Consider the following 15,830-nt stretch of genomic DNA (forward strand, 5'->3'; position numbering starts at 1 on the left):
GTATTTATTGAATAGTTGGCCAGGCACGGTGGCTCACGCCTGTAATCCCAGCACTTTGGGAGGCTGAAGTGGATGGATTACTTGAGGCCAGGAGTTCGAGACCAGCCTGGCCAACATGGTGAAACCCCATCTCTACTAAAAATACAAAAACATTAGCCAGGCATGGTGGCATGTGCCTGTAATCCCAGCTTCCTGGGAGGCTGAGGCACGAGAATTGCTTGAACCCAGGAGATGGAGGTTGCAGCAAGCTGAGATTGTCTCCTCTGTCTCAAAAAAAAAAAAAAAAAGTCTGGGCATGGTGGCTCACACCTGTAATCCCAGCACCTTGGAAAGCCGAGGTGGGTGGATCACTTGAGGTCAGGAGTTCAAGACCAGCCGGGCCAACATGGTGAAACCCCATCTCTACTAAAAATACAAAAATTAGCCGGGCATGGTGGCGGGCCCCTGTAATCCCAGCTATTTGGAAGGCTGAGGCAGGAGAATCGCTTGAACCTGGGAGGCAGAGGTTGCAGTGAGCTGAGATCACGCCACTGCACTCCAGCCTGGGGGAAAGAGTGAGACTCCATCTCAAAAAATAATAATAATAATAGTCCCTGTGTACTAAGACTGTTGCCCTGAAAATATAACAATGAACAAGCATTGCTGAAGGAGCAGTGGGGTAGATGGACTAGTGGTACAGTCGTTCTTGAAGTATGGTCTAGGAAGCCCTTGAGGTCCCAGAGATTCTTCCAGGGGGTCCAGAAAGTCAGTGCTATTTTGAAAATAATACTAATGCTTTGTCCTTGTCACTGTGTTGGTATTTGCCCTGAGGATAAAGCTGCTATTGCTTTAACATGAAGCAAGGCAGGCACCACGTTGTATATACAGTAAAAACAAATTCCAATTTTACTGAAAAATACCTTTGATAAAATAATGGAATATTTACTTTGTTAGATCTTGAACTTCCAGGACATGTCATTTTAGTATTTTATGTGACAAAGTGAGAAGTATGCAGAAAGCACTTCCCTGCATAGTCAAATATGATGGTTATGATATGATGCATAGCCACGTTTTCCTGGAATGCTGTTTTTACTTGAAATAATGGTTGACAAACTGTCATTATTCAGACTTAGGATTTTGGCAAAAATTTTGTTGGAAGTGAATGAAGGAGGCCTGTCACTTTAAGAAAAACAACTCACAGTATTTGTTGCTAGTAAGAAAATCTGACCTTTCAAGTGCAAATTAGGTCCAGGCACAGGGGGGCAGTGGCTCATGCCGGTAATCCCAGCACTTTGGGAGGCCAAGGCGGGTGGATCACTTGAGTCCAGGAGTTCGAGGCCTGGGCAACATAGCGAGACCCCATCTCTACAAAACATTTTTTTTTTTAATTAGCGTGGTGTGGTGGCACATGCCTGTAGTTGTAGTTCTATCTATTCAGGAGACTGAGGTAAGAGGATTGCTTGAGCCCTGGTGGTCAAGGCTGCAGTGAGCCATGATGACACCACCGTATTCCAGTCTGGGCAACAGAGCAAGACCCTGTCTCTAAAAACAAAGTACAAATTAGGGCTTGAGATATTAAATATTTAGTATAATATAATAATATCTAATAATTTAGATACTATGTGTTTCTCAAATATCTGCTTGCGACAGAAAATAGCCCTTAAGGGGGATACTTGTCAAAGGACAAAATTACAACAAATTTCAAGATCTAATTGGCTTCTATTAACAATTCATGAATCAGGATGGCATCTCCTCTAAAAATTTAGAAATGCTCCAATGGCCATGGCAGAACAGCTGGTTTTTATAAGGTAGCTTGAGCAGGGACAAGGAATACAAAAAATAGACTATTTAACAACAAGTTACTTTCCTTATAAGGGTTAAAGCAGAAATTTGGCTATTATCTCTGTCTCTTGATTTCTCCAGTCAGATAAGCAACTTAGTTTTGGTTTGGTGATGTGGAACTTGAGCACTAGTGACTGTATTTAAGTCTGCTGGGGCCTAGTGCAGGAGCTTAGTCCAAATCATTTACCTCCTATAAATTTTATTTAACATACTTGAAAGTCTTTTTTGATGAGCTCCATGTAGATATTAACAAATTGTGATTTTTAAAATTGCATAATGGAATCTGTGAATATTTGGAAAATCTGTATAACTCCAATGACCAATAATTTTGAGGAGTGCGAGAGTGTCGTGATTCTGAAAAGTTTGAGCCCCACTGATGTAGCATATAATGGATTATGACAGTAAATACGCAGTGTTATGAGAATACATAGAAGGCACATGTCCCAGCCTTTCAAAGTCAGGGAGCATTGCCTTCTTAAAATATCCAAATATAATATTACACATTAGAATTTATCACATATACTGAGTCCATGTCTTGAGACTTTTATTGCTCCACATTCATTTTTTTATTGGAAATTTTCTTCTTCTTTATTCAGTTATAATTGATAAAACTTGCATGTATTTATGGTGTGCAATGTGACATTTTGATATATCTACACATTTTGAAATGCTTACCACAGTCAAGCCAATTCATGTCCATTTCTTGATCCCTAAAGGGGGATATTTTTTGTCACAGGTAGGTATTTGAGAGCCACATATGAATATTAAATACCCCTGATTTCGAATCAATGACCTTTTGAAACTAAGTGATACCACTTGTATTAGTTTCCTAGGGCTGCTGTAACACCACAGGAGGTGGTTGGCATAAAACAACAGAAATGTATTGTTTCACAGTTCTAGGGGCTAGAAGTACAAAATCAAGGTATTGGCAGGGCCTTGCTTCCTCGAAAACCTGTAAGGGAAGATCCTTCCTTGGCTCTTCCAGCTTTTGGAAGCCCCGGCCTTCCTTGATTTGTAGCGGCACAACTCTAAGCTCTGTTTTCATTTCCACACCGCCAGCTTCCTTCTATTGGAACTTCTTCTCCTCTTTGTATAAGGACACAGTCATACTGGATTAAGGCCCACCCTAGTGACTTCATCTTCATTTGATGACATTGCAAAGACCCTATTTCCAAATAAGGTCTCATTCACAGGTACCAGGGGTTACGACTTCATTATATTGTTTTTGGGAGACACAATTCAACCCATAACATCATCTTAGCATTGAGAACATTGGCTTTATGAGCAGGAAATCGAGTTCAAGCATCAAATGATACTTTTTGAGCCTGTAAGGACTGCATAGTACTGATTTATGTAGTCCCTAGTATTGCTATTAGCAAACCTGAGCCTAATGAGAATGAAGATACATAATAGTTTGAAAACAAATCAGTACCTACTTTATTATTATAAATTCTGCTATACTTCCCTTTCTTCAGACTATATAGATAAATATTTTAAAGTTAATATTCCTTAGTACTTATCTGGCAAAAAATTGTACCCTCTCTGGGAGACTGATTATTTGCGAGCATTATGGCTATTGTTTGCCTTTCTCTCATTCTGTTCTGGTGCAGAACCTGCCCTCTGTCTTTAGCAGTGGGAATGTGGCTACTTTGGGCCACTGTTAGTGCTTGGTTAGGATGGGCCCATGACCCAAGCTAGCCAATCAGTCCTTCCTTGGAATTTCTCTAACTGAAGATGGAGAGAAGAATCACTCTCCTTTTCCTCTGGTGGAGACAGCTGTGAGGTTATAATTCCAGAATGCTTGTGGTGATGTTTCCTGCCACATGGAGAAAGCAAGTACTCATCAGGGAAAGTGAAATCAGTAGGTAGAGAGGAGCAGAGCCTGGGAGGGGCAGGGAGAGCTGGAGAAAGGGCATAGGAATCCCCTCATCCAGCAGCACCCCTGCCCTTCCATCAGTTTAGTTATATAAGCTGATAATGTCTTCTTTTTTAATGTAATTATTCCAAATCAGATTACTATCATTGCAACCTTCTGACTAATATAGCAATTATTCTTGTTTCTCCAATGCCTAGGTTTGAAAAGAATGAATCAGAATTTAGTACTTTTTTATTATAAGAAAATCAGTAATAATCATATTCACACATAAGTTTTAAAATTTTATATGTATATACTTAAAAACTTATAGATTGTCCCCAGAATTAACTACAAATTTAAAATTCTTTCTTTTACATGCTGTATTTTATTATGTTAATAACTATAATACTGAAGTTATTATAACTTCCAGGGTACCTATTTTTCTTATCCATTCCATTTGTATATCTGTATTTTATTTTTATTTTTTTGAGACAGTTTCTCTTTGTTACCCAGGCTGGAGTGTAGTGGCTCGATCTCTGCTCACTGCAACCTCCACCTCCCAGGTTCAAGCAATTCTCATGCATCAACCTCCAAGTACCTGGGATTAAAGGCGTGCGCCACCATGCCCAGATAATTTTTGTATTTTTAGTAGAGACGGGGTTTCACCATGTTGGCCAGGCTGATCTGGGACTCCTGGCCTCAAGTGATCTGTCCACCTCAGCCTCCCAAAGTGCTGGCATTACAGGCGTGAGTCACCACACCCGGCCTCCATTTGTATATCTTAACCCAATACTTTCCATTGCATTTACAGTAAAACCTGATAATCTTATATTAAATATGTCTCATAAAATATGATTTTATTCTTTTAGGGAAAATATTCTAAAAGACCAACTAAAAAGAAAACTCCAAGGGATTATGCGGAATGGGATAAGTATGTTTTACATGTCTTTATATAAAATCTATCACTAAAAAAGTTATCTACCACAAAATACTGCAATAATTTCTTAAATAATTATTATAAACCTGAACATGTCAAGAATACCAAATTACTTCAATAGAGTACTGAGAATATCTGGCCTCAGCACTTTTGATGTTTTTTTCAGTAAATAAAAAACTACTACATCCTATTTTTTTATAAAGCCAGCCAAAAAAGCTAATGTAATTTTTATACCCATCCAAACTAAAAAGGAACAAAAATTTAAAATTGAGATAAGTTAGTCAGAATTTTAATTTCAAAGTTCTGACCAGTTTAGATTTGATTAACATTTAAGTTCTCACCAAATTGTATGTTTTTTAAGAAGGAACTCAGATGACTTGAACTATTAACTTACTACGTGTTTTTGAATATGTATCCAAAGGCATACTTTTACAAATATAAGAATATCAATGATAAATTTATTTTCTTGCCTGTATTGTACTTTTTTTGGTTTTTATTGTTCTTTCATTTAAGATTTGACGTGGAGAAGGAATGTTTAAAAATTGATGAAGATTACAAAGAAAAGACAGTAATAGACAAGTCACACTTGTCTAAAATTGAGACAAGAATAGATACAGCAGGTAATTGGAGAAAAAATGGTAATTTAGTAGTCTTTAAAGTTTTTCAATTATAATAAAAAGTGTCAATCTAGAAGACATTGTCTTTGAGTACTGCACAGATTACCATGAAAAGTTTATGGATTTTCTCTTACAGTTGACCACTCAACAAATTCACTTCTCTCTTTTACTCACTTAATTTTTAAATGTAGTAAGGCTTTAAAATATAAACCTATTTTTCTTACTGTAATTCATTTGTTTTTAATTCCTTTTTTTCCAATCCTCTTTTTCCTCCAAATTCCTCAATTGTTTTCTTTTTGCTTCAAAACAAAAAGATGGGGCAGTTCATTGGACTAGCACCTATAAAGTGAAACGAAATCAATCATTAAAAAATTCTGAATCCTCAAAACTTGTGAATGATTTAAAAAGAAAACATCCCTAAGCTTGGGGAATCTTTTATTTTCTTTTGTTTATTTTATGATCTTTCTGCTTTCTTCTGCTTCTGTTAAAATAAGCATTCTTAGATTTAAACTTTAAAAATTCTGTTAAATTATATGTTTACATATAGCAGATAACATTTATTTCTAGGTCTAACTGAGAAAGAAAAGGATTTTCTTGCCACTCGTGAAAAGGAGAAAGGAAATGAAGCTTTCAACTCAGGAGATTATGAAGAAGCAGTGATGTATTATACCAGGTGAGCAGATGTTTGTTGGGGTTTAAACTTGCCTTTTAAAAAATGATAATGTTTTAATTGTTGAAACAATATAAATAAGCGAAAGTCTATGTCAGAATCTCTCAATGTATTGTACTTGTGATTTATCATATATTCACTTGTGTTTCTCCTATTTTTTCAATAACTTTTCTCAAACCTCTAAGCTCCCACTCCACTCCTACTTTTGACAGAGGACTTAAGTTCCTATCTTGCAGAGAAAATAGAAGGCATCTGACAGGAATTCAACAGAAGGCCCATATGATATAGAAGTGAATAACTTGGATTCCATTGTAGACTGCCTGGATTTACTTCTAGTACTTTGGTGCTCCTGCCTACCACAGGGCCTTTGCACATGCTGGGTGCACCATCAAAAATGCTTTTCCCATGGCTGGTCTGAGTACAAGTGGTGTTTACAACTAATTGATCACAACCAGTTACAGATTTCCTTGTTCCTTCTCCACTCCCACCGTTTCACTTGACTAGCCTTTAAAAGAGAAAAGGAAATTAAGAAAAAAAAAAATGCTCTTCCCTCCTCCCATTATCTAGTTAATTCTGATTTATCCTTCAGATCTTAGTCTTCACCTTACTTCTTTGGAGAAGTCTTACTTGACCTTCCAAACTAGGTTAAATCTCCATCCCACCCCACCCACCTCACCTCCCAATTTATAGGCTCTTATAGCAGTCTTACCTCTCCTTTGTAGCACTTGTCAGAAGTATAATTTAAGCTTGTGTGATTTGATAATAACTAGAATGTAAGATTTGTAAGAGCAGAACCCATTTGTCAAGGATTTTTACACCACTGTATCCCCAAGGCCCAACAAAGTACCTGGTTCATAGTAGATGTTCAATAAATATGTATATGAACTTCTGAAGTTCTTAACAGCCTAGGAAAAGTAGACTAAGTTTTTAAAATGTTGTTACAGATAAACTGTTCTTATAGAATCACTAATGCTACCTTAGCACTAAACTCTGTACAATCTTTTTTCCACCTTTGGAAATAAGATAGATTTTTTTCAATGTTGTTGGTGTCTCTAAAGAAATTTTCTCAGATTGTTTAAAGGAAGATACGAGGTAAAGAGGATATATGATGGATCATTCCTTCAGTACAGCCTCCCCTGTTCAGTCAGGTGGATGTCAGCCTTGATAACTGTTCTTTCTTTTCTTGTAGGTTTATACCAGAGATTCTCTTGTCTATTACAGGTTACAAAGCTCTTTTCTTCTTTTTTGGAGTCATATAGTTGAAGAATTAAAGCAGCATAGTATGATGGTTAAGGGAATTCAGACTACCACTTTCTGACCTTGGGCAGATTCTTTTTTTTTTTTTTTTTTTTTTTGAGACAGAGTCTCACTCTGTTATCCAGGCAAGAGTGCAGTAGTGTGATCATAGCTCACTGCAGCCTCAAACTCCTGGGCTCCAGGGATCCTCCCACCTCAGCTCCTGAGAATACTGGGACTACAGGTGTGAGCCACCACACCTGTATAATTTTCTCTTGTGTTTTTTGTAGAGACAGGCTCTCATGATGTTGCCCAGGCTGGTCTCGAACCCCTGGCCTCAAGCCATGCTGTCACCTCAGTCTCCCAAAGTGCTGAGATTACAGGGGTGAGCCACCATGCCTGGCTTCAAAAAATGTGTTTGGTATTTGATATTTGATGTTAACTTACATCAACGGATTTTTTTAAGTGATCTATAGGTATTTATCTTTTTCTACCTTCATTTTTTATTCCAGTAACTAAAGCTCAGATTCCAGATCTATGAGTATTTAAATTCCCATAATGCCTCTAAAGCCTGAGTTAACTTTAAGGCTATTAACTGGATATTTAAGCATCTGTTTAAATATTGATTTAGTAGCTTGTAGAATTGTATTTTATTATTTTTTATAATATTGGCTGTATTTGTTTGCTAAGGTTGCCGTAACAAAGTACCACAGACTGAGCAGCTTAAAGGAGAGAAATTTCTTTTCTCACACTTCTGGAGGCTGGAAGTTTGAGAACAAGGTGCTAGCAGGGTTGGTTTTTTCAAGGCCTCCCTCCTTGGCTTGTAGGTGGCCGTCTTCTCCCAGAGACTTCACAGTCTGTCCATACATGTATGTCCGAATATCTTCTTCTATACATTTTTATGGGATCTGGGCCCCCTCTCATGACTTCATTTCACCTTAATTAGCTTTTTAAAGACCCTATCTCCAAATACAGTCATGTTCTGAGATACTGTGGGGTTAGGACTTCAACATATGAATGTTGGGGCATACAATTCAGCCCATAGACAGGTTATAATTGTTTTATGTATAACTTAAGCTGAATTTCTCTACATTCTTATGTTTACCTTAGGCTTGCTTGTTGCCAGTAACTGTTTCTTTTCTAGGAGCATATCAGCGCTTCCCACTGTAGTTGCCTATAACAATCGAGCTCAAGCAGAAATCAAATTACAGAACTGGAATAGTGCTTTTCAGGATTGTGAAAAGGTCTTGGAGTTAGAACCTGGAAACGTAAAGGGTAAAAAATATTATAGAATTCTTTTACATTTACTGCAGGATCCATTAATAAAGACCATTTGTAGATACTTGTAATGTTTACATTAAAAATATTTCAGATAAACGCAAATTTCTATATGTGAATCACCAACTTCATAAAGTTGCTTTTAAGTTGAACTTGTAAGTTAAGCCCCTGATTATTTGTACTGAAGTAGCTAATAATCCCAGAGGATTTAATAAAATACATATATATTTTAAAGAAGTATCTCAATAAACAAAAAACCAACAACAACAAAAATAAAATAAAAGAGAAGTATCTTGGCCAGGCACAGTGGCTCACACCTATAATCCCAGAATTTTGGGAGGCCGAGGTGAGACGACTGCTTGAGTCTAGGAGTTTGAGACAAGCCTGGGCAACACAGCAAAACTCTGTGTCTCAAAAAAAAACTCAAGCTTGCATTTGAACATTCTTTTTCTGCAAAAAAATTAAGTATAACTTAATGTAGATTTTCTGGTATTTATAAATATAATAAAATAATAAGCCCACACTGGACCTCTAGAACCTTCTCCCAGCTTCTTTGTGGATATTTCCACCTAGGTGGCTATATATAATTTTGTTTGTTTGTATGTTTGTTTTTTTGAGACCGAATCTCATTCTGTCACCCAGGCTGGAGTGCAGTGGTGTGATCTCGGCTCACTGCAACCTCTGCCTCCTGGATTCAAGTGGTTCTCCTGCCTCAGCCTCCCAAGTAGCTGGGACTACAGGCGTGCACCACCACGCCTGGCTAATTGTTGTATTTTTAGTAGAGAGACAGGGTTTCACCATGTTGGCCAGGCTGGTCTCGAACTCCTGACCTCAGGTGATCCACCTGCCTCGGCCTCCCAAAGTGCTGGGATTACAGGCGTGAGCTATCGCTCCCAGCCTGTTTTTTTTTTTTTGAGATAGGGTCTCATTCTGTCACCCAGCCTGGTGTGCAGTGGTGCAATCTTGGCTTACTGCAACCTCCACTTCCCAGTCTCAAGTGATCCTCCCACCTCAGCCTCCCAGGTAGCTGGGACTACAAGCATGTGCCACCACACCCGGCTAATTTTTTTTGTATTTCTTGTAAAGATGGGGTTTCACTATGTCGCCCAGGCTGGTCTCAAACTCCTGAGCTCAAGTGATCTGCCCACCTCGACCTCCCAAAGTGCTGGGATTACAGACATGAGCCACCAAGCCTGGCCTGCTATAAATAATTTAATTTTCATTTTAAATTAATAATTTGAATAACTTAATTCTAAATTAAATTTGTCCAAAACTGACTCTTTCTGCCAAAAACCTGCACTCTATTTTGATTCCCTGTCCCTCTGACTGACCACCTTGTCATGGTTCAGGCCTGAAATATGCAAATCAGACTCTATTCTCCTTTTCTGTTATCAAGAAGGAGTCATTCCAAGAGGGAGTGACATACATTATAATAGACACATTATATTTCTTTAAATTTTTATGGATTCAAATAAATATAAACACTTTTTTCACATGGAATGTATCCCTTTTTGCCTATAAACATGGTGGAGGTGGCAGAAGCCATGGGAGTGCTAAGGGGAAGCCTGGTGCATCACCTGCCACTGTCATTGTCATGGATTGCCCTCCATTTACCGATAAAGTCCTGTTGAGCCTGTGTTTTATGCAAGCTGGTCTCTGTCACAGAGTATGGCTGGGCTCCCAGCTTTAGGCAGCAGCCCACTGAAGGTTTTGCCAACCCCATACCACTGCTCTGCCAGGCCCTGTGCCAAGCACTTTACATGTATTAACTCTGTTAATTTTAACAAAACTCACAGCCGGGCGCAGTGGCTCATGTCTGTAATCCCAGCACTTTGGGAGGCCGAGGTGGGCAGATCACCTGAGGTTAGGAGTTCAAGACCAGCCTGGCCAACATGGCAAAACTCCATCTCTACTAAAATTAAAAAAAAAAAAAAATGGAGGGCTGCAGTGGCTCATGCTTGTAATCCCAGCACTCTGGGAGGCTGAGGTGGGTGGATCACTTGAGGCCAGGAGTTCAAGACCAGCCTGGCCAATGTGGCAAAACCCCATCTCTACTAAAAACACAAAAAATTAGCTGGGCATGGTGGCAGGCACCTGTAATCCCAACAACTTGGGAGGCTGAGGCAGGAGAATCACTGGAACCCAGGAGGCGGAGGTTGCAGTGAGCCAAGATCACGCCACTGCACTCCAGCCTGGGCAACAGAACGAGAATCCATCTCAAGAAAACCCATAATAAATTTAAAAAAAAATTGCTAGACATGGTGGTGGGCACCTGTAGTTCCAGCTACTTGAGAGGCCAAGGCAGGAGAATTGCTTGAACCTGGGAGGCAGAGGTTGTAGTGAGCCGAGATCACGCCACTGCACTTCAGCCTAGGCGACAAAGCAAGACTGTTTCAAAAAAATAAATAAATAAAGAATATGTTAGCATTAGGTTAAGCTGAGTTAAGGGACACAGGAACTCTCTGTACTATCTCTGCAACTTTTCTGTAAATCTCCAATTATTCCAAAGTAAAAAGTTTTAAAAAAGGATAATCATTATGTCATGAATATTTCTTCATGGAAATTCCCGTCAGAAATCTGCGTAGCAATAGCAATAGCTAAATTATATTTAAAGTGCAGTATTACAATTTTAATTAAATTCATAACAAAATGATTTCTCATTTAAATTTTCATAGCTTATTCTAACACTAAAATTCAAATTGGTCAAATTTATAATTATGTTTTAAAATAGCATATTAAAATATGTCAGATAAAATTTCTCACTTTTCGGGTGGGCGCGGTGACTCATGCCTGTAATCCCAGCACTTTGGGAGGCCGGGGCAGGTGGATCATGAGGTCAGGAGATCGAGACCATCCTGGCTAACATGGTGAAACCCCGTCTCTACTAAAAATACCAAAAAAAATTAGCTGGAAGTGGTGGCATGAGCCTGTAGTCCCAGCTACTTGGGAGGCTGAGGCAGGAGAATCGCTTGAACCCGGGAGGCAGAGGTTGCATTGAGCTGAGATTGTGCCACTGCACTCCAGCATGGGCAACAGAGCAAGACTCTGTCTCAAAAAAAAAAAAAAAAAAAAAAAAAAAAAATTCTCACTTTTCAGAATTACCAAACTTGATTCTTTTTCAAAGTAATGACTTATCACACAAAGTTTTCCTTATATAATAGTTAATGACGAGTCTAGAGAGGCATTCATTGTCAGTATTAAATAATTATCAAATTATACATTGAAACGTACCCAAAAAATCAAATGCGAATTATCAAAGTGCTTAATTTCTGGACCTAACTGACTTAATCATCAGGATTCTCTCAGTTCCCTATGCTAAGTAACTCCTTCTAATCATTTTAGAGATTGTTATACAGATGTCACTAATGAGCCATATTCTGACCTAGATGCTGGTCAGTAATATACTTTTTTTTTTTTTTTTTGGAGACAGAGTCTTGCTCTGTCACCCAGGCTGGAGTACAGTGGCACAATCTTGGCTCACTGCAACCTCCACCTCTCAGGCTCAAACAATTCTCCTGCCTCAGTCTCCCAAGTAGCTGGGATTACAGATGTGTGCCACCATGCCAAGCTAATTTTTTTGGTATTTTTAGTAGAGATGGGATTTTGCCATGTTGGCCAGACTGGTCTTGAACTCCTCGCCTCAAGTGATCTGCCCACCTCAGGCCCCCAAATTGCTGGGATTACAGGCGTGAGCCACTGTGCCTAGCCAATATACTAAATTTTGATAATGGATTTTATGTTTTCAAAAAGTGGCTAAATAATACTCGCCATAATTATAAGAAGGAAAGGATTATCATCAGTGAAAATCATTCCGATATTGCAATACAATGTGTTACCTGTGAAGGGTTGAGGTATGAAATCTCTTAGTCCTTGGAAAAGCTGGCGGGGCCTGGGGCTGCCAGAGGGCCAGAGGGCCAGAGGGTTGTTATAGAGGGGACAGCTGGCTGATGTAGCCTCTTTTATGTACCTCAGTGTCATCTCCTATGTGTGTATCAACATGAAAAAGGGTGTAGTTGAGCTTTGGGTAATTACATCCTAAAGTATTCTGTGCTGCTCATATTCTTCCACTTGCAAAATATGTTGTAACCATAATGCCACATATTAAAAAACATAACTTTTATTTTGGTAAATTTTCAGCTCTTCTGCGTCGTGCTACTACATATAAACATCAAAACAAACTCCAGGAAGCTATAGAAGATTTGAGTAAAGTACTAGATGTTGAGCCTGATAATGATTTGGCCAAGGTCAGTATAGAACGTGATTTCTCACCTAATTCTGTAGTTGACTGTTTCTGTATTTATTTTAAAGTGGTATCAATCTTGCCAAACAAATTATGTTGAAGATCAGGTCACAGCTTTAAAAGGTAGGTATATTCCAGACACCCCAAAACATTAACATCTATTTGAAGTGGAAGAAAGCAGAATCTTAAAATTTTTTTTCAAAACTGTAAACCTTCCTCTGAAAGACAAATATCAATTTTTCTTTTTCCTATAGTGTTGTAGGCAATGTTTTTCTCTGAGCCATGTGGAGTGGTATAGAAGGTACTTTCCTAGGTAGGATTAGGGGTGAACTCCGTGGCCATTGAAGAGCGTTTCAATGGCCTGTCTGTAATGAGCATGGTAGCATGTGCTACCTGACTGAGCAGACTGACTCAGTTATACACTTAGGGGATCTGTATTCACACCTAAAGAGTAGAGGTAAGTGTCAAGAACTGAGATTTTCCCCTGCTTACAAATGAACAAGGTGGCCTACCAGAGGATACAAGATATCCTGAGTCAAAAACAAAAGACTTTGTTACTCCAAGCAGATGAGCTTCACGTTCATGTCAGTTCCCCTTGCTCCCAAGTCCCACAGGGGTGACACAGAGTGGCCCAGATGGATGTTGCACACTCAATGGATTTATGTGATGGCTGACAAATCAAAAATTTAGGAAACCAGCTGGGTGCAGTGGCTCATGTCTGTAATCCCAGATCTTTGGGAGGCTGAGGCAGGCAGATCACCTGAGGTCAGGAGTTCGAGACCAGCCTGGCCAACACTGCACTCCAACCGGGGCAACAGAGTGAGACTACATCTCAACAAACAAAAATTTAGGAAACCCGCTTCTTTTATGATGGGGTATAAGCAAACCTGCCCAATCTCTGCTCCATAGGGAAGCATCACCTTTATTACACTGGAGAGCCAACACACCTGCCCTCTCCGCTGCAGATGAATACTATTCCTGTTTGCCAAGGTTGTTCTCAGTACAAACATCCTTAGAGATGTCCAGAAAGAAGGTGGTTTAGTGCCTCTGCTGGCAGTATAGTCAGAAATAAGAGAAACCCATGGAGAAATTGTTACTAAGTTTCCACATACACCTATTGGGTTACCTATCCCACTGTCTCTGAGTGGCAGCTAATGTTCCTAGAATATCAGCTGCTTTTGTCAAGTCAACATTTTAGGTTTAGGTTTAGGGCCTGGCTTAGTATTTCCTTTTTGTAATGGTTATGTTTATTTATTTTTGAGACAGGGCCTTGCTCTGATGCCTCAACTGTGGTGTGGTGGGAACATGGCTCACTGCAGCCTCCACCTCCTAGGCTCAAGCAATCCTGCCATCTCAGCCTCCTGTGTAGCTGAGACCACAGGTGCACACCACCTCCCAAAGTGCTAGGATTACAGGCATGAGCCATTGTGCCTGGTTTCAAATGCATTTTTATCTTAACCATATGCAAAGATTAACTCAAAATGGATCATATACTTTTTGATGTAAGATATAAAATATAAAAGTTCTAGAAGAAAACATAAGAGAAAATCTTTATGACCTTAGACAAATATTTCTTATGTAAGACATGAAAAGTACAATCCATAAAAGAAAAAGTTGGTATATTGGACTTCATCAAAATTTAAAACATCTACTTTTCAAAGACACTATTAGAAGAATAAAAGACAAGCCACAGCTGGGCATGGTGGCTCACACCTGTAATCCAAGCACTTTAGGAGGCTGAGGCAGGCAGATCACTTGATCCCAGGAGTTTAAGACCAGCCTGGGCAAGACAGCTGAACTTCATCTCCACAAAAAATTTAAAAGTTAGCCAGACATGGTGGTGTGAGCCTGTAGTCCCAGCTACTCGGGAGGCAGGGGTGGGAGGATAATTTGAGCCTGGGAGGTCAAGGCTGCAGTGAGCTGTGATTGCACCACTGTACTCCAGACGGGGCAGCAGAGGGAAACCCTGTCTCAGAAACAACAACAACAAAACAAAACAAACAAGAAAGCCACAGACCACAGACTGGGAGAAAATATTTGAAAATCATGTATCCAACAAAGGATGATATATCTATTTTTCATCAGAGTCAGCATAAAATATTTCAGAATTTTCAGCATTACTCTAAAACAGTAATGCGGGCTGGGTGTGGTAGCTCACGCCTGTAATCCCAGAACTTCAGGAGGCTGAGGTGAGAGGATTGCTTGATCCCACGGGTTTGAGACTAGACTGGGCAACATAGTGAGACCTCATCTCTATATTTTAAATAAACAAACAAACAGCATATATAGCATGATTTCATTTGTGTAAAACTATACATCTCTGTGGGTATATATTCATAGAAACATCTAGAAAGATGATTATCAAAATGTTAATAGTAGTATCTGAATGGCAAGATTTTAGGTGATTTTTTTCTTTATTTTTAATACTTGTTACACTGCTTTTTGTGTGTGTGTGTTTTTTTTTTTTTTTACAGTGGACATGTATGATTACAATCAAAGGCCACCAAAAAAAAGCCTTGTCTTAGTTGTATTCATTTTTCAACATCTTTATGTTTTTAACCTGAAAGAATGGTTATATTTATTATTAAAGGAAAATATTTTCTTTAATATGGTAATTATGTTGCAGAAAACCTTGTCAGAGGTTGAAAGAGATCTGAAAAATTCTGAAGCTGCATCTAAGACTCAAACCAAAGGGAAAAGGATGGTTATTCAGGAAATAGAAAACTCCGAAGATGAAGAAGGAAAAGACAGCGGAAGAAAACATGAAGATGGCGGTGGAGATAAGAGTAAAATATCTTTTCTATATAGATTATGTAAAAAACTGCCTTTTTATATGATGAGCTGGCTCAATTTTTCTATTTGTACAGAAATTCGTAATCTATCAAAGTTTTTCTAGCTTTGCCTTGTAAATTCACAAGCCGGCTTCGCTCATCTTTTTCTTAATACAGCTTGGTAGAATCTCTCAAACTCATTTTCCTTCTTAACCTGTCACCTTTTTCTAGTGCTCAGTTTAATTTCTGGTCACCACCTTTAAATGTAAATGGCTGTGTTTATTTGACGCAGACCATTTGCAAGTTAACCTTAAATATCTCTCTTTGATAATTGTTTTGTATATATCTACTTGATTGCAAACAAATGTGTTGGTTTCAAAACAGGTATGTGTAGCCCCATTTATA

The 15,830-nt window shown here is 38.8% G+C and overlaps 2 protein-coding genes across 8 annotated transcripts in view; one reads left to right on the forward strand and one right to left on the reverse strand.

Annotated features, from left to right (window-relative positions):
- SPAG1 (sperm associated antigen 1) overlaps nucleotides 1-15,830 on the forward strand; it is a 76,085-nt gene that overhangs the window by 21,074 nt on the left and 39,181 nt on the right. For all 6 annotated transcript variants that reach the window (XM_054519234.2, XM_054519231.2, XM_054519232.2 and 3 more), the window contains 6 exons: nucleotides 4,546-4,607; nucleotides 5,127-5,233; nucleotides 5,798-5,903; nucleotides 8,281-8,411; nucleotides 12,552-12,658; nucleotides 15,281-15,440. In XM_054519234.2, the coding sequence (XP_054375209.1) occupies nucleotides 4,546-4,607; nucleotides 5,127-5,233; nucleotides 5,798-5,903; nucleotides 8,281-8,411; nucleotides 12,552-12,658; nucleotides 15,281-15,440 (673 nt within the window). The remainder of the gene's footprint in view (nucleotides 1-4,545; nucleotides 4,608-5,126; nucleotides 5,234-5,797; nucleotides 5,904-8,280; nucleotides 8,412-12,551; nucleotides 12,659-15,280; nucleotides 15,441-15,830) is intronic.
- RNF19A (ring finger protein 19A, RBR E3 ubiquitin protein ligase) overlaps nucleotides 5,240-15,830 on the reverse strand; it is a 116,792-nt gene continuing 106,201 nt past the window's right edge. Inside the window, exons 12-13 of one of the 2 annotated variants that reach the window (XR_008509431.1) lie at nucleotides 8,242-8,396; nucleotides 5,240-5,569 (exon numbers count right to left, since the gene is read on the reverse strand). Coding sequence is in view for 1 of the 2 variants with exons in the window: in XM_063726441.1 (XP_063582511.1) it covers nucleotides 8,390-8,396 (7 nt within the window). In the remaining variant the exon portion in view is untranslated. Of the gene's footprint in view, nucleotides 5,570-7,255; nucleotides 8,397-15,830 lie in introns of those variants that run through there. The other variant, XM_063726441.1, reaches the window with a different exon arrangement.

Source organism: Pongo abelii, chromosome 7 (assembly GCF_028885655.2).
Source record: "Pongo abelii isolate AG06213 chromosome 7, NHGRI_mPonAbe1-v2.0_pri, whole genome shotgun sequence".
Taxonomy (NCBI): domain Eukaryota; kingdom Metazoa; phylum Chordata; class Mammalia; order Primates; family Hominidae; genus Pongo; species Pongo abelii.